Here is a 27,832-nt window from a genome sequence, read left to right as displayed (position 1 = left end):
GACAGCCTTATCCTCGGTATACTCATGAGGTCAGAAGTAGATGGTTATGTAAGGGGAGAATAGATGATAAGGTTCACAGATTTTTAAAAAAGGTAAAGGAATTTATTGAGCACATACTTTGTACCTAGAAAAAGTAACACCATCTAAATACTTATTCTTATATAGCCTCATCTTTGCTCAAGGTAAATTGGGTTCTAGTAACTATTTGTTTGATGAAAAAAAAATTTAAGAACCAGTATTACCATCTGTTAGAGTGTAATGTCCAGCTTTATTACATGCTTCTTCCTGATGTCAGTAAATAACTAAGAATTTACTAAACACTTCCTATGTGCCATGGTGCTAAGTGCCTTCTTCAAGTTTTTGAAGGACTTTCAGGTAGAAGATTCATTAGATTTGTTTAGCTTTGCCCCAAACAGTAGAACTAAGTAGGACCAATGGGTAGAAGCTGCAGAAAGGCAGAGTTTGGATCTGTATAATGAAAATTGGGGTAATTGCCTCTTGGATATAGTCATTTTCAAATGTTGTGGGAGAAATACCTCTTTTCCGAGTTCATTTGGCAAGTAACTACTGCCGAAAATTTATACGCCACAACCTAGAAGTTATAGAAATAAAAATCTAGGTTTTATTATGCTTAAGAATAGAGTCAGATCTCAGTGAAAAAACCAAACCAAACCAAACCTGAACATTTAAGATGAGTAAAGTAAAACGAATGACCATTAGGATTCTAACAAGGCCTCTTATGGACAAAATTACATCAGTGACAGAGAAAAAATTCTTTTACATATTGCTATCTTATACATTTAACACTCTAAATATAGGAGTCAGGTTTTGGTCAGGTGAGGTTAATATTAATAAAAGTTAACCAAAAATTGCAGGAGGAATGACTCTCAGCCCCAAATAATAAAAATTAATGGCTCTTAGATCATAAAAAAGAAAAGCAGATTTCTAATCCTCTGGAGCTCACAATCTCTTACATTCATAAGGTTGCCTCCTAGGCTGGAAATGTCCATCTCAGGATCTCTGGTTGCCTGTGCTCAGGCCAAGGAAGCATATACCAGAAGAGATGGTCAGGGCCTGGAGATCCTGACCTGGACTCATCTGTATAAGTACTTGTTCTCTCCTTCCTTTTAAGGTCTACTGAAATGTTGACTCTTCCTGCTTTGTGGCCAATCCTTTCTGACAAAGCTTTGATGCAGCTGAGGGGTGGATGTTTAGGGGCAGAGATAGGTTGCTAGTAGAAAGACAACATATGAATCCCAGTCATAAACTCCTAATTGTACGTGTCCTTTATCCAGGGGTCCACTAGAAAGTGTTGGTGGTAAATGTGTCACCAGAAGGGGTTCAGCTCCAAGGGCAGCACATGTGTCACCTTTAAAGGTCCATCTCCAGGCATACTCGATGAGGTGTACACTATCTAGCCAGAGCTGATTAGAGAGGGAGGATCCCCCTGATTGTACTCATTATAACTGTGAATATTAAAATCACCAGGAATTATTATAGGGCTTGGGGTACAAAAAGAAGCCTTCAAACCAGCTGTTAAGGATTGAGGAAGGAGCAACTGTCCTGGAAGTCAAAAGATGACAATGGCAAGAATCAGGACAGAGTGATGTAATCGGTCTGAATTTCAAAAGGGAATGTTGAATGATGGTGGCAGAGCAAGGGTTCTATATGTGGCAATAGGGAGAATGCCCAACCCTCCTCCGTATACAGTAAGTCTGGAGCCACAGGAGAAATTGCAGCTGGCATTTGAAAGGGCTTAGTGGCCTCCTGCTAACTTCTGAATACAAGTCAAAGCCCCCTATTTGGCACCTTATCTTTCCAGTCTTCTTACATCTTACTTCTCTTTTATATACTCTAGGATTCAGGTTCACGGGCCTACTTCCTGTTTCTTAAACATGGCCCTCTATTTCCCATCTCTGTACCTTTGCCTTGGCTATTTCTTATGCCTAGAATGCTCTTGCTCCTCACGTCTACCTCTTAGTTTGCTTGGCTTTTTTTTTTTTTTTTTATGGTTTAGCTCAAATTCCACTTAAATGCCTATTTAATCCTTTAATTGCTGATGATTTTGCCCTGTAAGATCACCACCAATCTATTCAATGTTTACTTTATGTACTGCATTGGAATGTTAGCTCCTTGCCCTTATCCACAATATTTAGCACAGTGCCTGACACATGGTGGGTGCTTCACAAATGCTTGTAGACTGCTTGGCAAGGGATGTAGTCATCAGGAGAAAATTGGTTTCATTTGATGCCAGGAAATTTGAGTAGAGATGCAAAGTTAAAGCACAAGAGGAAGTGTGTTACCAGAAAATCAGCGACTCCCTGAAAATTTAGGGAGAAGGGAACAGGGGGAAAAGATAATAATCACTTAGTGTATCAGTACCAGGGAGCCAGAAGATGACAATTGCCAGCCATAAATTAAGGGAGTACCAAGATGAGCAGAAGCTTATGGAATAAATCAGACTCAAGGTTCTAAATAAAGATTGCTGTTGTGATGGAACCTTCAGTGTTCTGGTCTCCCAGGTGAATCCGACCAACTTGATTGGAGGTGGGAAGAGCCCAAAGGTAAATAATGTTGGGAACTAGCCACAGTGCTGACCTCTAAACTAGCCCCATTATCCCATGGACAAGTACAAAAGGGTAGAAATTGGGTGGGACCTTACTGTCAGCAATATGGCCTAGGAGCGTTTTGACCCTCTGTGGGTTTTCTTGTGTCTTGATAAAGGCTATCCCATCCAGAAAGGGAAGCTTACTAGGGCGTCTCCTACATGGCTTCCCCTCAGTAATCTGTTGTCTCTTTAGGTTTCTATTGGTCCTTTATGTAATACCAGTAGGAATAGTGATTATTCAAGTGCTCCAGGTTCAGTCTTGCTAAGTACCAAGGATAACATTTTTGAGGTCATTTCCTTCCCATTAAGGTATGTTTGTGTTGTAGGTTGGGGAGACCCTGACAATAACACCAGTATTAGAAGGAAGGCTACCTCCCTCATACCCTTAGTGTGCTTACTTTCAATGGTACAAGGGCTGGGAAAACAGCTTCAAGAACTGTATAGGGTGGCTTCTTAGTGTGTGATCAAATAGGAAGTGCCCCATGTATATTGAAGAGACAGCTCTGCTGGTGTTTCAGGCTGCAGGATTCATTCCTACTCAAATCCCAGGGGTGGTAGGAACAGACAGCAAGCTTCCTGATCAGTTAGGAGTAAGATTTAATATTCTGTCACTTATTTTGCAACAGGGCAAGATGAATTAGCTTAGAAAATTAAGAGGGGCTGTGCTGGCCTGGGCCATTCCTCTGATGTGTAAAAGGGCAGTTCCTCAGACAAGCCAGGCAATGTTAGTACTATTATATTAAATTTAATATACATTTAAAAGGAAAAAAACAAGATGTATATAATGGTTAATGTTTTTATATCTCATCCTTTTTTATTTGAATGTTGAGATGTTTATGTGTGTTAAATTCATAATAACATAATATGGGTGAACAGGACTATGAGACCCAGTACCAGATCACGCTTCTTGAAGCTGCTGCCATCCATGTATGACTATAGCTTTATATCATCTGCAGATGATAAAATAAATGAGCAATTATAAGAGTTTCAAATTTTTTGAAGACAAAAATTTTTAAATATATTTTTTCTAATTATCTGTGGAGCTGAAATACAATTATTCCCTAAAATAGGAAATGCCTAGTAAATATTTGTTGAATAAGTGAACTATTGAATGAATAAATGAAAGATTTATTTTCCTACTTAATAAATTACATATTTCAATCAATTATCTCCTCCCAGAGAGAATGCATCGATTGGGTTACTACGTGTAATCTCCTCCTTTCTGAGATGAAAGGAAGAAAAGTCACTTTGTTGACAAGTGAAGATACAAAAAGCCTGTATGAGTATGAGGTATTTGTTAGAAATAAGTGTTTGCTATTGTTTTTTATTTGGATAAATGTGGTGTAATAGAAAGAAGACTGAACTGATAATCAAGAAGATGCGGAGGGGTAGGCAAGGAGAACAACCATTTATTAAGTATCTGCTATATGCCAGGTACTGTGCTAAGTGCTTTACAAATACTCACTCGTTTGATCCTCACAACAGCCTTCAGACACTTACTAGCTGTGTGATCCTGGGAAAACTTAACTCTGTTTGCCTCAGTTTCACATCTGTGAAATGAACTGGAAAAGGAAATGGCCAAGCTACTCCAGTATCTTTGCCAAGACAACCCCAAATGTGGTCAGGAAGAATCAGACATGACTCTAATGACTCAACAGCAACGCGCTATACATTATAGTAATGACCATAGTGAATTCAGAGTTTAATAAACCCAAAGATTAAGCTTTTGGGACAAAAACTCACTATTTGACAAAAACAGGGAAAACTGAAAACAATACGGCAGAAACTAACATCTCACACCATATGCCAAGATAAGTTCAAGATGGGTACATGGTTACACATAAAGGGTGATATCATGAGCAAATTAGGAGAGCATGGAGTGGTTTACTTGTCAAGTCTATGGAGAAGAGAAGAATTTAGGGCCAAACAAGAAATATTATTATGAAGTATAAAATGGCTAATTTTGATTATATTAAATTAGAACAAAAAACAATGCAACCAAAATTAGAAGAAAGTGTAAAACTGGGGGAAATTTTTTTTACAGCAAGTATCTCTGACAAAGGCGTCATTTCTCAAATATATAGAGAACAGAGTCAAATTTATGTGAATACAAGTAATTCCCCAACTGATAAATGGTCAAAGGATATAAACAGGTTTCAGAAGAAGAAATCAAAGCTATCTATAGTTGTATAAGATACTCTAAATCACTGTTGCTTAGAGGAATATGAATTAAAATGACTCTGAGGTAGCCACCTATCAGAGTGGCTAATATGACAGAAAAGGATAATGACAAATGTTGGAGGGAATGTGGGAAAACTGGGACATTAATGGTACAGTTGTGAACTGGTCGAACCATTTTAGACAGCAATTTGGAACTATGCCAAAACAGATAAAAATAAAAAAGGGGAAAGGACCGATAAAAAAAATATTTATAGTAGCTCTTTTTGTGGTGGCAAAGAATTGGAAATTGAGGGGATATTCATCAATTGGAATGGATGAACAAGCTATGCTATATGATTGTAATGGAATATTATTATTGTGCTATAAGAAATAACAAGCAAGATGTTTTCAGAAAAACCTGAAAAGACTTATATGAACTGATCCAGAATGAAGTGAGCAGAACCAGGAGAACATTGTACACAGTAACAACAATATTGTACGATGAATAACTATGAATGACTTAACTGTTCTCAGCAATATAATGATCCAAGACAATCCCAAAAGACTTATGATGAAAAATACTATCTGCCTTCACAGAAAGAACTGATGGCTTCTGAATACAGACCAAAGGCTATTATTTTTCACTTTCTTGCCTTCCTTCTTTCTTTTTTTGGGGGGGTGGGGTGGATAAGTTTTCTTCCACAAAAAGATGAAATATATTTTATGTGATTGCACATGTATAACATATCAGATTGCTTTCTATCTCAAGGAAGGGAGAGGGAGGAAAGAAAGGATAGAATTTGGAGTTCAAAACTTTAAAAAAACTGTTTAAAATTGTCTTTACATGTAACAGGGGGAAAATAAAGTATTATTTTTAAAAAATTCAAGGGGAAACAGTTAAGTGGGAAAAATCTTTGCAAGAAGTTTCTCTGATAAAGGTTAGATATTCAAGATTTATAAGAAACTAATTAAAATATGTAAGAATATCAGTTATTCATAAATCAATAAATGGTCAAAGGATTTTAGAAGACAATCCTTAAAAGAAGAAATCTACCAATTGACAACCATATGAAACTAAAAATTAAAGAAACGTGAGTTTAAGCAACTCTGATTTTTTTTCACCTCCCATATATCAGATTGGCAAAGATAACAAAAAAGAAAAATGACAATTGTTGGTGGGACAGGAGAATAGATAGGTACACTGGTGCATTGTAGATAGAGCTACATTTGTCATTCCATAAAGCCATTTGTAACTATACCCCCAAAGTCCCTAAACTGTATGTACTCTTTGATCAAGTTATATCACTACCAGGCATACAACTCAAAGACATTAGAGAGAGGAAAAAGTTCCACTAGTACAACAGTATTTGCAGCAGCTTAGAAAAAAATTGTAACAGAACTAGAAACAGAATCAAGTTGGCAAGCATTTCTTAGGTGCCGCCTCTGTGCCAAGTACTGTGCTAAGCACTGGAGATACAAAGACAGGCAAAACCAAACAAAAAACAATCCCTGCTCTCAAGGACCTAAAAGTCTAATGGGGAAGACACCATGCAAACTACTAGGAACAAATAAAACATATAAAAGTTAAATTCATGATAATCTGTGAGGGAAGGCAGAGGGCTGGGAAAGGGTGCTTCTAGAAGACAAAACCCAACAGCTAAGGAATGGCTGGATAAAGTATGGTATATGTATATAATGGAATATTATTGTGCTGTAAGAAATTATGAAAAGGGTTACTTTCAGAAAAATCTAGGAAGACTTACATGAACTGGTACAGAGTGAAGTTTAAAGACCAATACACACACACACACACACACACACATATATATTTATGTGTGTATGTGTATATATGTATATGTGTGTATATGAGTGTGTGTATGTATATCTAATGTATATACATACACATATATACATATAATAACATCATAAAGACAAAAAAATCTTGAAAGATTTGAGAACGCTTTCAATCATGATTCCAAAAGACCAATCATGAATCATACTGCCACCCATTGAGATGATGGAGCCAAGGGGCAGAATGAAATTTATATTTTGGGCATGACAAATGTGTGGATTTGTTCAGCTGACCTATTGTTACAAGAATTTTATTTTTCTTTTTTAATTAGGGGCAGAGGAGTGATTGATGAGGATAGCTAGCTATAGTGTTGCCGAAATTTAGAAAAAAACAAGTAAAAGAAACAAAAGAGGGACATTAAAGCATCATATTTTAAATGCACTGAAGGGAACAGAAGAAATTCCAGAAAGAAATACGGACAAGCAGGACAGTTCTGAAAGCAACTTACTGAATTTATTATAGAGTTGTTTTTTTTAAGTTTGCTGTATACCTTCTCCTTCTTTTTCTCTATACTCATCATCTTTATCACAGCCTCTAACTGGACTCTGTCCAGGGCACTCTTCTCTGTTTGCTCTCTCAAAGACCTCACCAACTCCTATTGATTTAAAATATATATATATATGCTCAGCTCCATTGTCTCCCATAAACTTTAACCCCTCATCACCATTTGCCATCTCAACCACTGGATGTCCTGGAGATATCTCAACTCAATATTTCCAAAACAGAAATTAATACATTTTCCCCTAAAATCCACCCCTTTTCTAAAGCTCCCTATTTCAAAGTCTCCTCTACTTCATGGAATCCCAGTTGATCTCCAGAGTTCCCTGGCATCTCAGGTAGTTTCTCTCCTTGCCCCAAAGAGCCTAAAGGCTATCTTAGCACCCCTAGTTCTTTGCATCCTGCCATGGTAGTCTCCAGCTATTCTTGAATGTTACCATGTGTGTCCTAACTATAGCAGGAATCTCCATTAAAATTCCATTTACTCCCAAAAGTCTCCTTGCCCCAGACCCTGAGCTGTCAGCACATAGCCTCATGGGTTGAAATGTTGTTCTACTCGGACGTTTTTATGACAATGATTTCAAACATCACTTGTTATTTTTATTCACCCTGCTAATAACAGATAACATTTATAGAGTACTTTAATGTTTGTGAAGCACTTTTATATATATTATTTCATATGAGCTTCACAACAGTTCTGTGAGGTAGCTCCTGGATGTTTTATTATCCCCATTTTACAGATACATATACTGAGGTTCAGAGAAGATAATTTGCGCATTGTCACAAGTGATTGTGTATAATCAATAAGAATAACAATGGCTAGCCTTTGTATGGTACTTTAAGGTCCTTCTAAAGTGCTTTATGTATGTCTTCTCATGTGATCCTCAAAACAGTCTTATGAGGTAGGCACAATTATTATTCCTATTTTATGGATGAGACAACATAGGCTGAGGGATTAAGTGTCTTGACCCACGATTGTACAGCTGGGAAGGGTCTAACTAACACAGTATCAGGGGATTTGAATTGCTCTCTCTCTCGGGAATACTCCTGAGCCAAATTCCTTTCTACTATACCACACTGCTTACATTAACGTAAATTGTTACGAACATAACCATATGCACTGAATGCTCCGAATCTGTAATTAAATTCATTGCTTTGCTTTCCTTGGCAGCTAGATGTGGACCAGAACAGCTACAACGTGAGTGGATGGGAGAAGACCTTTGGGGAGATGGCTTCCCAATATCTGGAAGAGAAATTTGACACAGAGGAATCACCAAAAGAAGACTTAGAAGTAAGACAATTGAGAGAAATTCAGATTCTGAGGTGCTGTGCCCTGAGGAAGATGATGGGTAGAATGTTCAGGGATGGTATGATGGCAGATAATGGAAATGGGGTGGGCCTGAAAACTTGCAGTAATGCTCTCAGTGATCAACTTTGCACATTCTTTCAGAAGGAGGCTGAGGTTTCTTCAGCTCCGAAGGCAATTCTTATTCGCTATATTGGAAAAGATCAAAACATCCATTCCAGAACTCTAGAAGTAGAACAGCTGGTACCTGCAGAGGTAAATGTCTGGGTTCCATCCATTTAATTCAATAATATTGTGATAGAGATGGAATAGGAATAAGCATTTATTAAGCACCTACTCAATGCCAGACACCATGCCAAACACTGTACCAAACAGTTCACAAATATTGTCTCATTTAATTCTATTGAATACTAGATTGACTGCAGGCACTGCCCTCGTTGGAATTTTGCAATCCCATTGCAGATGCCTTACACCAAACCCAGCTGTAATATTTCAGGAAATTCCCACCATCATATTTGTATGTGTATTTCTTTCCTTGATCCTAGGGGAAGTCATCTTTCTGCAAGTTGTGGGTCAGACCAGTGAGAAATGGAAGATTTTTGCCCCCCTGTTATCCCTCTACCTGGCAGAGAATCTTACCTTATCTCTCATCTCTTCCTTTTCTTTACCTCATTTCTTTCCCCTCTCATTTCTCCCTCATCCCCTCTCTGGGGAGTTAGGTGGCACAGCAGATGCAGCACTGTGCCTGGAGTTAGAAAAACCTAGTTCAAATCTAGCCTCAGACACTTAACTGCTGCATGTCCCTGGACAAGTCTCTTAACCTCTGTTAGCCTCAGTTTCTTCCTCTGCAAAATGGAAATAATAATAGTACCTACCTCCAAAGGTTGTTGTGAGGGTCAATGAGATAATATTTGTAAAGCACTTAGTACAGTGCCTGGCATTTAATAAGTATTATATAAATGTTAGCTATTATTATTAAAAATGAGCCCCTTTCAAAATTCTAGGGCCCTATATAATGTGTTTTACTACTACTACTACTACTGCTACTGCTACTGCTACTGCTGCTACTACTGCTACTGCTACTGCTACTACTACTACTACTACTACTGCTACTGCTACTGCTACTGCTACTACTATCACTACCACCACTACTTGCCAGCATTTATAAAGCACTTTACATGTTATCTCATTTAATCTTTTCTTCTCTTCAAAGTGCCCTTACATTTTCTTCCTTTCCAAACTTAGGAGTTACCCTCACTTAATTTTTTTAGACTTTTCATCTTTAAATCTGAACTTCATTCCTTGGTTCCTAGGCTGTGTGAAATTTAGTTCTTGGGCTTTCTTTTCTTTTCATCACTGATTTCTCAGATCTACAGGCATCAATGTAGCCTTCCAATTTGTAGATACAGGGGGAGAAGAGATGGGTTTAGTTGATTCTATCCAAGATTATCAGTCAGTTATATAACAGAAATTATATATCCATCCCCACCTGATGATCTGTGAACCATATTCATAAAGCTGAGATGGAAAGACATAAGGGAGTTGAGGTAGGTTGCCAGAGTACTAATTTTAAGGGTGGATCTGTAGACAGAGGAGTTCAGAGACACAGAGGGACAAAGAAGGCCAGATGGTGAATGGAGTGTATAGTCTCACTCTGAAGCTACCCTGTCATTTACTATATCCACAACTCCACCAACAATGAATAAACCAGGAGGAGTGATCAGAGTCCTATACATTCCAGACAATAAACCAGTAAGTTTGAAACAGAGCTGGAAGTTAACCCTGGACAGAAAAATTCTTGCATTGGGAATCAGTACCTGTGCCTTCCTCCATCCTTCTTCCTCCCTAAACTTGATCATGACCTTCATGGAGGCCATGAGTGGATCAACATTTGGAAACACTATATTATTGTGTGAACCCCTTTGCTTGCTCTAGAAACAGGAAGTGACTTATGTCATTAAAAATACCAAAAACCCCTCGATTTGGAAAATGCTAGATAAGTTGTAGGAAATCTAGGACCAGCTACTCTGGATGTTCATGTGTACAGAAGTTGTTCAAATGAACTTCTGATTTTATTATTTTTGTTGATTCTTTGCCTCTTGAGTCAAAACATTAGGTACGATATCCGTGTTTGTCCGGTGTGGCGCATGAGGCAGATACCGTTAATCCTAGCATGTTGTCATGCCTAGGGCTTAGTTTAATACAGCATATTCAGAGAAAAGGTAGTGTTTCCTAGTATGGTGGGGGTTCAGGATCATCTGTTACAGAAATCCACACCAACCACACCCCTTTGATTGAGGAATGGCCACTCAGAAATAGTCTGGAGGACAGAAAGTCAACCAATCTCTGTGAACCACAGAGAGTTTGGTAGTTCCTCAGAGCTCCCCTCTGAACTCAGGTGGAGAATGTAACTGCCACAGTGGATATGGAACTTCCCAGGGCCAAATCCTTATTAGGAATAAAATTAGGCAAATGGCAACAATACACGGTGATTAAAATGATATGGTGTAATTTAGAAGTTTGTGCCAGCACAAAACAGTAAAAGTTCTAACTGATAAAAACTCATAATTCTAGAATTTGTGGGACTTTTTGGACATAAGCACTGCTCAGTCTATATTTGCTGCCTTCCTAGTAGATGGGTGGCACACAATAACTATTTATTAAATGAATGAATGTGTGAGTGGTGAGTGGTTAGGGAGCAGGAAGCTTAGAATTAAGGAGTAATTCTAATTTTCCTTGGGCACTAGACAAACCCCGTTCAAGCCTTTCTTTTCTTGCTATTTTCCCCTATCGGTCAGTCAGTCAGTCAGTCAGTTGTCAGTCAATAAGCACTGATTCCATGCCTCCCACGTGCCAGGCACTGTTCTAAATGCAGGGGACATGTTCGAATGTAAGCTCTTTGGGGGCTGGTATTGCTTGCTTGTGTTTTTCTCCCCATTACTTAGTATGGTGCCTGGTACATCATGCACACTTAATGAATGCATGTTGATGGATAGTTTTTATTGGCTGACGATAGTAAGAAGGAAATTAGGAAGAAGACTGAGTCAGGTGCTAAAACCACTGTGAAAGTAGGGAGAGTGACTTGCAGAGCAGTCAACTACATCACTGAGGAAGCAGATAGTGTGGTATGAAAATAATAGCTAGCATTTACACACATTGAAGGCTTGCAAAACACATTACAAATATCTCATCTTGTCCTCACAACAGCCTTAGGAGGGAGGTGCTATTATTTATTCCCATCTTATAGACAACCCATTTTCAAGGGAAACTTGTAGAGAAGTGTCCCAGGAACAAGGGGCATACTCCATTCTCCTTGTCCTTCAAGTGATAACGAAGTGGTCTCCACTGGGTTGTCATTTATGATGTGTATTATCACTGAAGTATTGAACAATATTCACTTTATCTTTGAGATGGTTGTAAATAATAATAAAAACAAAATTCTTGCTTTCATCTAGGCATCATTTAATAAATTATTCTTTAGTTTCTCTATGAACATCCAATATTTTTTGTTCATATTAGCCTTATTTATTTCTAGTTTTATTGCATTATGACCCCTAAATGTATAAAAATTTGGCCTTTCTAAATTTTCTTGTGATTTCTCCCCAACTAACACATCATTGGGTTTTGTGTGTGTGTTTCAGGAATACTCGAAAAAATCTGTATATTCCTTGCTTTCCCCATTAAGTTTTTCCCATCAAGTAATTAAGTCCAGTTAATTCTGCTCTATCTCAGTCTTTCTCATGTATCTTTTTGTTTGGATTATAATATTCTTATGGTGGCATATTGAAATTACCCATTGTATTTCATGGTCATTAATTTTTAAAAATTGGAAAAAGTTGGATCATCCTAAATTAAAATCTATGCCAATCTTTATACAATAAACTTATTTTCTGTAATAACAACCAACAGCAATTATCTAGCACTTGAAGGTTTACAAAATGCTTTTATTACCACAAGGGAAACAGTCTAAGTCTTTGCTTTACTTATGAGGAAACTGAGGTTCAGAGAGGCCATAGGATCACAGATTTAGAACTGGGAGGGACTTTAAGAGGTTTACCACTTCCATTGACAAAAAAGGAAACTAAGATTCCTAAAGGTTAAAGGACTTGGTAATAGTCACACAGCTGGTAAGGGGCTAAATCTAATGTTTATTCTCCTATACCATGGTGTCCGTCCTTGTAGGTAAAGTGACTTACCCCATGGGTAAGGGAACAAACCTTTTAAAAGTGGCTGCTATGTGCCAGGTACTGTGTGAAATGCCTTACAGAGATTATCTCATTTGATCTTTACAACAACCCTGGCATGGAGGTGCCATTATTCTACAATTGAGGAAACTGAGGCAGATTGCAATTAAGTGACTTGCCCAGGGTCATACAGCTAAGTATGAGTATAAGTATACTTATATACTTATAAGTATATAAGTATAACTCTGAGACTGGATATAACTCCAGACACAGAGCTTTATGAGCTAGGGTACCACCTGTCATGGTCACACAGCTAGCAAGTGGTAGAACCAGAATGGAAAGCCAGGTTTCCTGACTCTACTGAACAGCAATTCTCTCCTCCCCCTCCCATTTTTAATGCTATTAATTGTGTCTTTAACTTTGGACTTTCCTCTTTTTTTAAAATCAGATATAGGATCTTGACTTTATTTTCCCTTTCTACCCATTTCCAGTGTTCTTTCTAAAATTTGTTTTTATCTGAAACATTAATCTGCTGATCTGGGAAAAGTCTTTTTTAATGCTAAGATCCTGTGATTTTAAATGCTGTGTAAACTATTCCATTAAAGAAAACTCCTCATTTCTCATCTTTTCCTCCCTTCATTACATTCTTCTTTATTATCCTGTTCTCATATCCAGCCCAGCTCTGGTATCATCCCAAACTTGATTGATTTGGTGTTTGGATAGAATAGATACATTAGTAAATCAGTAGCTGAGATTTGTTGCTCATCCCCACCAGCTAAAACTGGATACCAGGTTATAAATAGAACTCTCTTGGAACTTCTCAGTCAACTGAATCTTTCCTTGTTGAGACCCTTCCCCTGTTCATATCTGCCATCTCCTCTGTCAGGAAGAGGTGACTGCCTTTGCTCAATTTACCACCAATGAAAAGGAAAGACTTGAAAGCCTGTCGCTGATTGATCATTTGAAAGTGAAACTCCTGTAAGTATCGGGAACCATTGTGGGAAAACAGTAAAGAGAGTCATGCTTGTGTCTGGGATTGTTTTCATAAAGCAGAGATTGAAAGCTATAGACAGTGTATAAGTTGAAGGGAACTGAAGCAATGACTTCTGTTTTCATTCAATGGAAAAGTATTGAAGGTAGTTTCAGTATGCCCACTTTGGGCTGATCCTTAGCACAGCTGCTTCCCCACTCTTCAGTAACAAGGGGAGGAGAGTGTCCATGCCTGTGAAGCCCCATTGCTACCAATGTCAGACTATTTAAACCTTCTATGGCCCTATGAGGGATGAATGAAGTGAAATTAGCATCTGTGGTAGTACCAAGGACCCAGTAAAGTGACCCTTAAGTCTTCTACTTTGTGGTCAATTTAGGGTTTAATTGTAAGAATTATTGGGAAGCAAATCGTTTGCTAGAATCTATCGAACTTAAGGAGGAAAGACAAAACCAAATGACTCAATGCAACCAGCATTTATTATGCATCATAGCACTGGAGGAAGTACAAAGTTCAGATAATATAGAGTCTCCTTTGTCTCTCTGCTAACTCACTGTCTAGTAGGCACTCAATAAAGACTTTTTGATAAATTTGATAAATTTGAAGGGCATCCCTAAAAGAGGTTACTTTGGATGAAATTTTGGAAGTAAAGATGTTGGAAGAGGGAATTATTTGGATCAAGGAGTCATATGAATTAAAAGAATTCAAAAATCCAACTCTTAGTGGAGGTGGTGTCTTTTTTTTAAGCAGGTTTTTTTTTTTGGTAAGTTATTTCTTTATTTTAAGTTTTCAACATTCATTTCCACAAAATTTTGAGTTGCAAATTTTCTCCCCATCTCTGCCTTCCCCCCATCCCAAAACACCGAGCATTCTGATTACCCCTTCCACCAATCTGCCCTCCCTTCCCTTATCCCCATCTTCTCTTTTGTCCTGTAGGGTAAGATAAATTTCTATACCCCATTACCTATATTTCTTATTTCCCAGTTGTATGCAAGAACAATTCTCAACATTTGTTCCTAAAACTTTGAGTTCCAACTTCTCTTCCTTCCTCCCTGCCCACCCATCCCCACTGAGAAGGCAAGCAATTCAATATAGGCTATATATATGTAGTTTTGCAAATGACTTCCATAACAGTCATGTTGTGTAAGACTAACTACATTTCCCTCCATCCTATCCTGCCCCCATTTCTTCTATTCTCTCTTTTGACCTTGACCCTCCCCAAGAGTGTTTACTTCTAATTGCTCCCTCCTCCCATTTGCCCTCCCTTCCATCATCCCCCCCACCCTGCTTATCCCCTTCTCCCCTACTTTCCTGTAGTATAAGATAGATTTTCATACCAAATTGAGTGTACATGTTATTCCTTCCTTGAGCCAAATGTGATGAAAGCTTCACTTTTTCCCTCTCATTTCCCCCCTTTCCCCTCCATTGAAAAAGTTTTTTCTTGCCTCTTTTATGAGAGATAATTTGCCCTATTCGACTTCTCCCTTTCTCCTCCCAATATATTCCTCTCTCATCCCTTAATTTTATTTTTTTAGAAATCATCCCTTTCTATTCAATTCACCCTGTGCTCGCTCTCTCTCTCTTTCCACATATATAGATATAGATATGTGTGTGTGCGTGTGTGCGTGTGTGCGTGTGTGTGTGTGTGTGTATAATCTCACCAGCTACCCAGACACTGAGAAAAGTTTCAAGAGTTACAAATATTATCTTTCCATGTAGGGATGTAAACAGTTCAACTTTAGTAAGTCCCTTGTGATTTCTCTTTCTTATTTACTTTTTCATGCTTCTCTTGATTCCTGTGTTTGAAAGTCAAATTTTCTTTTCAGCTCTGGTCTTTTCATCAACAATGCTTGTAAGTCCTCTATTTCACTGAAAGACCATTTTTTTCCCCTGAAGTATTATACTCAGTTTTGCTGGGTAGGTGATTCTTGGTTTTTATCCTAGTTCCTTTGACTTCTGGAATATCATATTCCAAGCCCTTCAATCCCTTAATGTAGAAGATACTAGATCTTGTGTTATCCTGATTATATTTCCACAATACTCAAATTGTTTCTTTCTAGCTGCTTGCAATATTTTCTCCTTGACCAGGGAACTCTGGAATTTGGCTACAATATTCCTAGGAGTTTCTCTTTTTGGATCTCTTTCAGGAAGTGGTCAATGGATTCTTTCAACATTTATTTTGCCCTCTGGTTCTAGAATATCAAGGCAGTTTTCCTTGATATTTCATGAAAGATGATATCTAGGCTTTTTTTTTGATCAAGGCTTTCAGGAAATCCCATAATTTTTAAATTGTCTCTCCTGGATCTATTTTCCAGGTCAGTTGTTTTTCCAATGAGATATTTCACATTATCTTCCACTTTTTCATTCTTTTGATTTTGTTTTGTGATTTCTTGGTTTCTCATAAAGTCATTAGCTTCCATCTGTTCCATTCTAATTTTGAAAGAACTATTTTCTTCAGTGAGCTTTTGAACCTCCTTTTCCATTTGGCTAATTCTCCTTTTTAAAACATTCTTCTCCTCATTGGCTTTTTTTTTTAATTAATTTATTTAACTTTTAACAGTATTTTCACAAAATTTTGGGGTCCAAATTTTCTCCCCATTTTTCCCCTCCCCCCACCCCAAAACACCAAGCATTCTAATTGCCCCTATCACCAATCTGCCCTCTCTTCTATCATCCCTCCCTTCCCTTGTCCCCATCTTCTCTTTTGTCCTGTAGGGCCAGATAACTTTCTATACCCCTTTACCTGTATTTCTTATTTCCTAGTAGTGAGAATAGTACTCGACAGTTGATCCTAAAACTTTGAGTTTCAACTTCTCTTCATCCCTCCCTCCCCACCCATTCCCTTTGGAAGGCAAGCAATTCAATATAGGCCATATCTGTGTAGTTTTGCAAATGACTTCCATAATAGTCATGTTGTGTAAGACTAACTATATTTCCCTCCATCCTATCCTGCCCCCCATTGCTTCTATTCTCTCTTTTGATCCTGTCCCTCCCCAAGAGTGTTGACTTCAAATTTCTCCCTCCTCCCATTGCCCTCCCTTCCATTATCCCCCCCACCCTGCTTATCCCCTTCTCCCCCACTTTCCTGTATTGTAAGATAGGTTTTCATACCAAAATGAGTGTGCATTTTATTCCTTCCTTTAGTGGAATGTGATGAGAGTAAACTTCATGTTTTTCTCTCACCTCCCATCTTTTTCCCTCCACTAAAAAGTCTTTTGCTTGCCTCTTTTATGAGAGAAAATTTGCCCCATTCCATTTCTCCCTTTCTCCTCCCAATATATTTCTCTCTCACCCCTTAACTTCATTTTTTAAAGATATGATCCCATCCTATTCAATGCACTCTGTGCTCTCTGTCTGTGTGTGTGTGTGTGTGTGTGTGTGTGTGTGTGTGTGTAATCCCACCCACTACCCAGATACTGAAAAGTTTCAAGAGTTACAAATATTTTCTTTCCATGTAGGAATGTAAACAGTTCAACTTTAGTAAGTCCCTTATGACTTCTCTTTGCTGTTTACCTTTTCATGCTTCTCTTCATTCTTATGTTTGAAAGTCAAATTTTCTTTTCAGCTCTGGTCTTTTCATCAAGAATGCTTGAAAATCCCCAATTTCGTTGAAAGACCATTTTTTTCCCCTGAAGTATTATACTCAGTTTTTCTGAGTAGGTGATTCTTGGTTTTAGTCCTAGTTCCTTTGACTTCTGGAATATCCTATTCCACGCCCTTCGATCCCTTAATGTAGAAGTTGCTAGATCTTGTGTTATCCTGATTGTATTTCCACAATACTTGAATTGTTTCTTTCTAGCTGCTTGCAATATTTTCTCCTTGACCAGGGAACTCTGGAATTTGGCCACAATGTTCCTAGGAGTTTTTCTTTTTGGGTCTCTTTCAGGCGGTGATCAGCGGATTCCTTGAATGCTTATTTTGCCCTCTGGTTCTAGAATATCAGGGCAGTTTTCCTTGATAATTTCATGAAAGATGATGTCTAGGTTCTTTTTCTGATCATGGCTTTCAGGCAGTCCCATAATTTTTAAATTGTCTCTCCTGGATCTATTTTCCAGGTCAGTTGTTTTTCCAATGAGATAGTTCACATTATCTTCCATTTTTTCATTCTTTTGGTTTTGTTTTGTGATTTCTTGGTTTCTCACAAAGTCATTAGCCTCCATCTGTTCCATTCTAATTTTGAAAGAACTATTTTCTTCAGTGAGCTTTTGAACCTCCTTTTCCATTTGGTTAATTCTGCTTTTTAAAGCATTCTTCTCCTCATTGGCTTTTTGAACCTCTTTTGCTAATTGAGTTAGCCTATTTTTCAAGGTGTTATTTTCTTCAGCATTTTTTGGGGTCTCCTTTAGCAAGGTGTTGACCTGCTTTTCATGCTTTTCTTGCATCTCTCTCATTTCTCTTCCCAGTTTTTCCTCCACCTCTCTTACTTGATTTTCAAAATCCTTTTTGAGCTCTTCCATGGACTGAGCCCATGGTATGTTTGTTTTGGATGTGTGGGATACAGAAGCCTTGACTTCTGTGTCTTTCCCTGATGGTAAGCGTTGTTCTTCCTCATTGGAAAGGAAGGGAGGAATTATCTATTCACCAAGAAAGTAACCTTCTGTAGTCTTATTTTTTTTTCCCTTTTCTGGGCATTTTCCCAGCCAGTGACTTGACTTCTGAGTTTTCTTTCCACCCCCACCTCGCCTCCAGATCTGCCCAGCCAGTGCTTGGGGTCTGAGATTCAAGTGCTGCTTCCCAGCCTCAGGGCTTTGGGCGGGGGCGGGGCTGCTATTCAGTGTGAGATTAAGTTCAGGTGCTCAGGTGGGGTCAGGGCTGCCTCATGGGGCTCAGTTCCCTCAAGGGGTTTATGCGGAGATCTTCAGTGATGGATCCAAGCTCCTGCTTGCTTGGAGAGTCCCTGTCCGCTGCCATCCCTGCTGCTGCCTCCCAAAGGGGCCTGAGTTATGGAGACACCCCGCTCCCCTCTCGGCAAGCCAAAAAGACTTTCTCACTCATCCCTGGTGCCTGTGGATGGAGGGACCTGCGCGGCTGCTGGAGATTCTGTCCCTGAAGCCCACTTGGATCTGCTCCTCTTGGTGCCGTGTGGCCAAGGCAGGGCTGGGCTCTGCTCTGGTCTGGTGTGTGATGGACCTTTCATGTCAGGTTTTCAGGGCTCTCTGGAACAGAGATCTCCTATACTTTGTTGTTCTGTGGCTTTTGCTGCTCCAGAATTTGTTGGGAGTTGTTCTTTACAGATATTTTATGGGCTGTGGGTTCGGAGCTAGCATATGTGTGTCTTTCTACTCCACCATCTTGGCTCCTCCTCCCTCATTGGCTTTTTAAATCTCTTTTGCCAATTGAGTTAGTCTATTTTTAAAGATGTTATTTTCTTCAGCATTTTTTTGGGTCTCCTTTAACAAGCTGTTGACTCGTTTTTCATGATTTTCTTGCATCACTCTCATTTCTCTTCTCAATTTTTCCTCCACCTGTCTTACTTCATTTTAAAAATCCTTTTTGAGCTCTTCCATGGCCTGAGACCACTGCATATTTATTTTGGATGTTTGGGATGCAGAAGCCTCGACTTTTATGTCTTCCCCTGATGGTAAGCATCTCTCATCCAAAAGGATGGGAGAAAATACCTGTTCACCAAGAAAGTACTTCTTTAGTCTTATTTTTTTCCCCTTTTTTGGACATTTTCCCAACCAGTTACTTGACTTCTGGGTCCTTTGTCAAGAGTAGGGTATACTCTGAGGACCTGTAAGATCTCAGTTTCTCCAAGGTGACACAATGAAGGGAGAGGAGTTTACTCCCTGGCTGGGCTCCTGGCTAAGATTCAGATCAGCTGCTCAGTTCCCCCAGGAGCTTTAAGCTGAGTACTCCAACAATGGACCCTGGTTACTGCCTGAGGTGGCCACCGTAGCTGCCCGCTGCTGCTGCTGCCGCCTCTGCCATGACCACCTAGGGCCAGAGCTATGGGGGGACCCTGGTCTCTTCTCAGTCTGCTCAAAAAGCCCTCTCACTGACCTTTGGCACCTGTGGGTTGAGGGATCTGAGCTCCTCTGCTGCTGCTGGGAATTCTGCCCCCAAGGCCTGCTCCAGCCCTGGTCCTACCAGTGCAGCAGGGCAGCATGGCCAAGAGGGGGCTGTGCTCTGCTCCACATCCAGTGCAACAGACCTTTCCCTTTAGCCTTTCAGGTCACCCTGGGCTGGAAATCTCCTTCACTCCGTTGTTCTGTGGCTTCTGTTGCTCTAGAATTTGTTGAGAGTCATTCTTTACAGGTATTTTATGGCCTGTGGGGGAAGAGCTAGAGTATGTGTGTCTTTCTACTCTGCCATCTTGGCTCCACCCCTCTTTTAAGGAGTTTTTAATGAAAAGTTAATGAGATGCAATGTGGACTGGTGGATGGACAGTCAGCCTCAGAGCCCGGAAGACCTGAGTTCAAGTCCTGACTGACACATAATGGCTGTGAGATAATAGGAAAGTCACGTAAATTCTCAGCACCCTAGATTATTCTCTAAGAATATATTTGAGAGAGAGTGGGGTATAGAATGTGTTCAGGGAGGACCAGTCCCTTTGGTGTGAGGGTTGCTGAGCTTCTTTCAGGGCTGCTTTCCACCTTCAGTGACCACCTGTTCCACCCAACTGTCACCTGTGGCTCCAAGAAGCTGCAGCATGCACAGTGGCCACACCCCAGTAAACCATTTCAGCAGACAGGTCAAACCAGTTTGAGTGTAACCAAGGGATCTCAAACCAATTGGTGAGTTAGGGGGGTGTCTACCCCAAGACTTTCCGTGGTGGAATGGGTGAATGAGAGCAGTTTATTCCAATGGCCATGAAGGCAGCTGAAGCAGGCAATGTGGAGCACTTAGAGCTTGGTTAGACACCAAAGACATCAAGGTCATCCACTGCATTCTAAGCCATTGCCAGTTGTCTTGATTCTCTCTTACCATTGTACTGTCATGACTCTGGAGGAGAGGATGAGACTGATGATTTCATGCAACTCTGCTTCACTTAAATCCAATTTATGCTTGAATCAAAAGACATCACCCATACCATTTTACTATTATACCTCAAAGTCCTGTGGCAACAGGCAAGTTATGAAGCAGCAGGTGAGGATACACTGGGAGCTGTAGTCACAACCCTGCACACAGATGACCTAGGCCATAGGGTCATTTCTCACTGGAAGCAGCAGTATGGTTCTGCAGCCTCTTGGATATCTGAGCAGCCTTTTAAGGATCGCACTGCACACCTCCTGGTGTGAAGAAGGGGGCTAGAAAAGGTGCCCTATAAATTGTCTGCTTACTCAACCCTGGCCTGATTACCACAGTAGGCAGGGAATCCTACTCTGCATTCAGAACAAAAAAAAATGTACAAAATGTACAAAAACATCTGCAAAAATGATTCTACTCACCATCTATATGTGCACACACTTATAGACAAGAAAAAATCCAGTAGACCTGAAGAAGAACTACTCTTGTTGTAAGAGCATTCAACAAGTATCACATCCAAATAGCAGTCCTGAGTGAAACAAGGTTGGCAAATGAAGGCCAGTTTACTGAAGTTGGAGCTGGGTACACATTTTTCTGGAGTGGCCACACTGAAGGGGAGCATTGTGAAGCTGGCGTAGGTTTTTTCATCAAAACTAATCTAGTCAGCAAGCTGGTATGCCTGCCAAAAAGAGTGAGACAGCTGATGACAATGTGATTGCCACTTGCAGGAAAATGCCATGCCAACATCATCAGTGCCTGTGCTCCCACCATGATGAACCCTGATGAGGTCAAAGAAAAATTTTATGAAGACACAGAGACCCTTATCATCAATGTGCCAAAAGAGAACAAACTTATAATACTGGGTGACTTTAATGCTATAGTAGGCTCAGACTACCAGACTTGGAAGGGAGTCCTAGGGAGGAGTGGAGTTGGAAACAGCAACAGCAATGGTCATTTACTCCTGAAGACTTGTGCATCACATGACCTTCTCATCACCAACACTGTTTCCATTTACCTAAATGCAATAAAACTTCATGAATGTACCTTCCCAGCAAATATTGGCATCTAATAGACTGTGTGATTGTAAGGAGAAGAGACAGACAAGATGTGAGAGTGACAAAGGCAATATGTGGTGCAGAGTGCTGGACTGATCATAGACTTATCCTTTCCAAGCTAAATATTTGCATTCATCAAAAGAGCCACCCCCAAGGTAAAATGACTACCAGAAGAATTAATGTCAATAAATTAGAGCTCTTTTCTGAGCATGAACATCTTGTTGCTAACTTGGAGGAAAAATTGAGCCAACACATAGTTGGCAGCAATGAAGCAGAAAAGGAGTGGGCAGCTTTCAGAGATTTGGTATACAGCACTGCATTTGGTCATCTGGATCAGAACACTTGCAAAGAACAAGACTGGTTTGATGACAATGATGTGGAAATTCAGAAACTGCTAAATGAAAAACTAGAACTGCACAGGAGTTACTAGCAGGATACTTCATCCATCTCTAAGAAGACAGCATTTAATTCCATCAAAAGAAAAGTACAAGCAAAGCTTAGAGAGATGCAGGATTCTTGGCTCATTAAGAAGACAGATAACATTCAGTTTTATGCTGATAGTAACAATCCAAAGCGCTTTTATGATTCCCTGAAGGCTATTTATGGACCAAAAATCTATGATGCATCATAACTACTCAGTGCTGATGGAGCCATGTTGATTAGTGATAAGGACATGATCTTAGAGAGATGGGCTGAACACTTCCATAGTCTTCTCAACAGATCATCAATTAATGCTGAGGCCATTGACTGTTTACCTCAGGTTGAAGTTAATCCCTCCTTAGCTGAACTTCCAACTGAAGAAGAGGTTTTGAGTGTCATTAGGCTCCTTTCATGTGGCAAAGTACCTAGTGCTGATTCTATTTCACTTGAGATTTGCAAAGTAAGGGGGACTATTGCTCTTACAAAAGCTGACTGTAATTTTCCAGGTTATATGGCAAGAGGAGGTTATCCCCCAGGAGTTCAAGGATGCCTCCATTGTCCATCTGTATGAAAGGTAAAGGAAATGGATTGTCCTGCTAAAATTACAGGAGGAAGAGGGTTCCTCTCTTAGTCATTGCTGGCAAGATTCTTGCCAGAGTCCTCCTTAATAGGCTGATCCTTCACCTGGAAGCCACTGTGGCTTCAGAAAAGGCCAAGGAACAGTTGATATGGTGCTTGCTGCCTGACAACTCCAGGAGGAATGCCAGGAGCAGAACAGAGATCTGTACACAACGTTTGCAGATCTGACCAAGGCCTTTGATACAGTCAGTCATGAGGCCTTATGGAAAATTATGTTAAAATTTGATTGCCCAGAGAAGTTCATCAGTATTGCACATCAATTTCATGATGGCACGTTTACCTGGGTTCTGGATAATGGACAATGCTCTCATGCCTTCCCAGTCACCAATGGAGTGAAACAGGACTGTGTGCTTGCTCCCATGCTTTTTAAAGCATGATGTTTTCAGCTATGTTGTCAAATACTTTCAATGAGAATGAACATGACATCAAGGTCAACTACCATACTGATGGTAAGTTCTTCAATGTGAAAAAGTTACAAAGCCAAGACCAAAGTGGAGGGTGTTCTGGTACATGATTTTCTGTTTGCAGATGATTGTACACTCAATGCAGCCTCTGATGCTGAGATGCAACAAAGTATGGATCAATTCTCTGCTGGCTGTGCTAATTTTGGCCTAATAATTAACACCAAGGAAACACACTATCCATACATGGAACCATTGGTTACAACAAATGGAGAAGTTTTGAATGCTGTGGATAAGTTCACTTACCTTGGTAGTGTACTTTCCAAGGATATACACATTGACAATGCAGTTGATGCATACATTGCCAGAGGTAGCTCAGTGTTTGGGAGACTCTGAAGAAAAGTTTGGGAGAGAAGAGGTATTAGACTGACTACTAAACTGAAGGTCTACAGAACCATTGTGCTGACCTCATTGCTGTATCCCTGTGAAACATGGACAGTCTACCAGTGCCATGCCAAGAAACTGAATCACTTCCATTTGAACTGTCTTAGGAAGATTCTGAGGATCACCTGACAGAATAAGGTACCAAACACTCAGGTCCTTACTTGAACTGAACTGTTAAGCATTCAAACTATGTTTCAGAGAGCGCAATTCCAATGGGCTGGCCATATTGTTCAAATGCAAAATGTACATTTGTCAAAAAGACTATTTTATAGTGAACTCGCATGGGGCAGGTGATCATATGGTGGCCAGAAGAAACGATACAAGGACACTCTCAAGGTCTCTCTCAAGAACTTTGGATTTTATTGTAGGACATGGGAGACACTGGTACAGGATCATTCAGTATGGCGTACCCACATCAGAAATGATGCTGCGCTGTATGAGCAAAGCAGAATTGCAACAGCACAAAGGAAACATAGGAATGCACAAATTTAGAGTATCCACCCCAAATGTTCACATAAACTATCTGTGCCCAATCTGTGGTAGAGCATTCTGAGCTCACATTGGTCTGATCAGTCACAATTATACATATTGAAACTTCACTTTATCATAATGATGTCATTTTGGTCCTCTTTGAGAATGAAGGACAACAACCATTTGAGAGAGGGTGCTGACTTCCACTGGTAGAAACAATTTGAATTGATTCCCAAATTCATTTGGGAATTTGAATGAAACCACAGTGTTCCATCCCTATTCCTAATGAAAGATTACTGAAAGTTGTGTCTTCTTGCTTCCATTATACATGCACCAGAATTCTGTACATCCTTACTATGAAATTCCATTTAGAAACCTTGAAGTGCATAGATAACCCTGACAAATTCTTTCTTTCTACTTGACAAGTTCTTGTGCCAAAGAGACTTTTAAACCCTATGTATCTCACTGTCTTCCTACCCGGGCCCCTTTACCTCCACTCTTGCCTATGGCAGGAATACAGAAATTCGTGTCCAGCACGCAGAAGAAAAATATGAAGAAATAAATGAGAAGTTGAATGAGGCACTCTTAAAAAACCGTGAGCTAGAGAAAGAGTTGCACAAAGCCCAGGAGCTCTTAAGGATTGCCTATACTAAAGGAATACTCAAAGAGGAGGAGGATGATGATGAGGATGATGACGAAAAAGCAGAACCTTCTGGAAGCAAAGGTAATGGTCATATTCTATACCTAGAATGCCCCATATACATCTTAGAAAAGCTAAAGACCCTTCAGGACACTTTCCTGCTCTGTACTTAGTTAGAATCATAGAATTTTAGAATTAAAAGGAACTACAAAACTCATCTTAGCCAATCCTATCATTTGGCAGTTTAGGAAATAGAGGCCCCAGAAAAGCTAAAGAAATATTGTCCAAGGTTACTTACATCTGGCCAAATTGTGACTAGAATCTTGAGCTCTTTCTATTCTACCATATTATATATTAATAATGTGTGTATTAGGAAGTCAGAAGAAGTGCCCTGGAAGTCCTGTTTAAGAGCCAGGCATCAAGGAAGTTTGCCTGTTTTGCTGAGGTTACAGAATCACAACATTCCAGAGGTCAAAGGGTCCTCAACCACCATGTGGGAGGTCCTGGGGCTGGATTTGTGAGTTTATTAGTAGAGAGATCTCTCAGGTGAGGAAATTCCCACCACTAAAGCAGGCTGGCAACTTTTTCTATTAGAGAAATGCAGAAAACGTTGAGAGGTTAAGTAATTTCCCCATGGTCACACAGTCCTTTGTGTTAGAGGGAGGACTTGAAATAAGGTCCTGCTGGCTTCCAGGCCGCTCAGTCCATGAAGCCCAAGAATCTAGCCTTTGCTTGAAGACTCCCTGCCTTCCCCGCTAAGGAGTCTTCTTCTCCCTTAAATAGCTAATTGCAATTACAAATTGTTTCTTTGCAATTTCCAACTCTGGCACCTAGTTCTGCTCCCTGGGTCCAAACAGAATATGTCTACTTTTGCTTCACATAACAGATCATTCAATACCAACTGGAAACAGTCCAAGTGGGGCTGTCCCCAGATGTAGTGAAAAATACAACTTTTAACTTTACAAAAAATCTATTCCTCAATCTGGAAAGATTTCTCTACTTAGAGTAATGGAATTTACTTTTGCCTCACCCTGCACTATTTTTCAAGGATGGGTTTAAAACCTAGATTTAAACTAATCGTACAAGTAAATACCCCCTTCTTATAGCTGTTTACTCCTCCAATTTGAGCCCCTGCTATTGTGAGCACTGTCATAAAGCTTCTGTCTATCAATTTAGACAGATTAAAAGAAAATCTGCCAATTCAAACTCGGAGGGGAGAAACCAAGACAGGAAGAGAGAGCTGAAAGGAGCTGAAGTTAGGGAACATATTTGCAAGCACAATAGCCCTGTTCAGAAGCAGTTCAGCTGCCCTCAAATATTTTTTCCACCCTTCCTGACATTTGTTACTTCAGTTTGTTACACTGCCTTGAAGTTTCCCCAATTAGAGGCTCATTATCCCTAATAAATTCCTCATTTGTTTGTTATCAGGATTCCTCTTTGCAAATGTTTCTGGGAAGGTTATGGGGTTATCACTTTAGTAGGGACTAGCTCTTTGAGGATGAATTGTTATTTCATGTACTATATAATAGAATTTTTTTTATTATTATTATCATGTTTGAAACATTATGGTTTTTTCTCCTCCACAGAACCCAAGGATTCAGGGAGTAAAAGCAAGGACCATCATGCTCAGGGTAAATCTGTCAAACCACACCCCAAATCCAAACACTAGTGATAAGTAATTTTCACAAAGATGTTTTTCATTCGCTCTCCTTCTCAGTATTACATTCATTGAATACAACAATTCCATCCCAGATCTATACAGCTGAAAATACAGTTCAAGGCATAGCACTCCCATTGACAGTGCTTCCAGGAATGCCAGCTTGAATACTTTTTTTTTTCAAAGTCACAATGATTGTTGCAACGAATTCACGTACAATGAAGTGGTGTACAGGGAGAGCCCGAATTAAACAAGGCTTGTACAAAAGTTGGCTGATTCCTTCTCTTATCTCCTGGTAGAGGTCTGTAACTTTAAACTCCTCCAAGAAGTGACATGGGAACCAAGACTAATGAGATCTTAAGTTGCATACCAGGGAGACAGTACTCTCCCAGTATTCTGTCCTTTTTAGTCCTGGGTGTCAGTTAGAGAAACTAGAGATGGTCAGCCTAGAGAGAAGACCTGGGGGGCTGGGTAAAAGGGATAAAGACATGAAAACTGTCTTCAGATATTTGATTGGTTGCCATGTAGAAGACAGGTTAATTTTGTATTACTTTAACAGAGGGGTCAGAAATAGGGCATTCCAGAAATGCTCAACATAAAGAAAATCTAGAGGTGTGCCAAAGAGAAAGGAGATGTCTCATCACTGATGACCTCTGCTATCCCAAGAAATCTTCAAGCTGAAGTGGATGATTATCTCCTGGGGATGTCACACAAAGGTCTCATACAGATGAGAATTTTATCTCTGGGGTCCTTTGATCTCTGCACTCCTGTTCCTAGATTGTGCCATCCTAAATTATGGTGCTAAAAGTTCACCTAGTCAGTAATGTGAATTGTATGTAGAGAAAAATATTCATCATTCTCTGTGACCCACATGACTGAAAATTTGAATCTAGATTAGATTAGATAAAGCATTTATGAAATACTATGTGCCAGGCTAAGTGCTGAGCATATAGAAACACAAAAATGAGATGGTTCCTATTTACAAAGAAATTACATTTTAGTGGGAAGAAGGTGACATATACAGGGGAGGTAGAAAAGGAGAGAAGACCACTCCCATGGGGGGCAAGGTAACCAGTGTGGACCAGTGTGTGAGCCAGAAGAGATCTAGCATCTCTGATTTTTGCTTTATTCTTCCTTTTCTCTCTGTGTGGTACCAATATATTTGTAAAAGTTCCACCAAAATAAAATGATAAGGTATTCCTCTCTATCCCTATCCAGCAATCCAATATAGTGTTTCATTGTTACAGACCTAAAACCTGTAAGTATGGCAAACATCACCTCAAAACTTAGGTTTATGGAATTTGCTAGTAACCTGGAGTTTTCTTAGCTACAGTATTCTTGGAGAGATGCAAGTTTGGGCTAAAAAAAACCCAAAACTATCCTGCTAAATGACATGATGGTTGTAAATATGTCAGAATACATTTCTGCACAAAAACGATACCATAAAAGACTGGTTAGGTTACCAGGTCAGCCCACGACGAGTGCTTCCAATAGCAATGTAACTGAGCTATAGTCCTGGGTTCAGGCCAAGAGACTCAGA

At 39.7% G+C, this 27,832-nt stretch overlaps 1 protein-coding gene across 7 annotated transcripts in view; it reads left to right on the top strand.

Moving 5' to 3' along the window:
* AXDND1 (axonemal dynein light chain domain containing 1) overlaps positions 1-27,832 on the top strand; it is a 128,637-nt gene that overhangs the window by 97,920 nt on the left and 2,885 nt on the right. For 5 of the 7 annotated variants that reach the window (XM_072648523.1, XM_072648520.1, XM_072648518.1 and 2 more), the window contains 6 exons: positions 3,788-3,898; positions 8,290-8,409; positions 8,569-8,679; positions 13,495-13,586; positions 24,508-24,719; positions 26,222-26,266. In XM_072648523.1, the coding sequence (XP_072504624.1) occupies positions 3,788-3,898; positions 8,290-8,409; positions 8,569-8,679; positions 13,495-13,586; positions 24,508-24,719; positions 26,222-26,266 (691 nt within the window). Of the gene's footprint in view, positions 1-3,787; positions 3,899-8,289; positions 8,410-8,568; positions 8,680-13,494; positions 13,587-24,507; positions 24,720-26,221; positions 26,560-27,832 lie in introns of those variants that run through there. The other 2 variants (XM_072648521.1, XM_072648522.1) reach the window with 2 other exon arrangements.

This window comes from Notamacropus eugenii, chromosome 2, assembly GCF_028372415.1.
Source record: "Notamacropus eugenii isolate mMacEug1 chromosome 2, mMacEug1.pri_v2, whole genome shotgun sequence".
Taxonomy (NCBI): domain Eukaryota; kingdom Metazoa; phylum Chordata; class Mammalia; order Diprotodontia; family Macropodidae; genus Notamacropus; species Notamacropus eugenii.
Note: the sequence above shows the minus strand (reverse complement) of the source record. Positions and strands in the feature narration are given on the sequence as shown.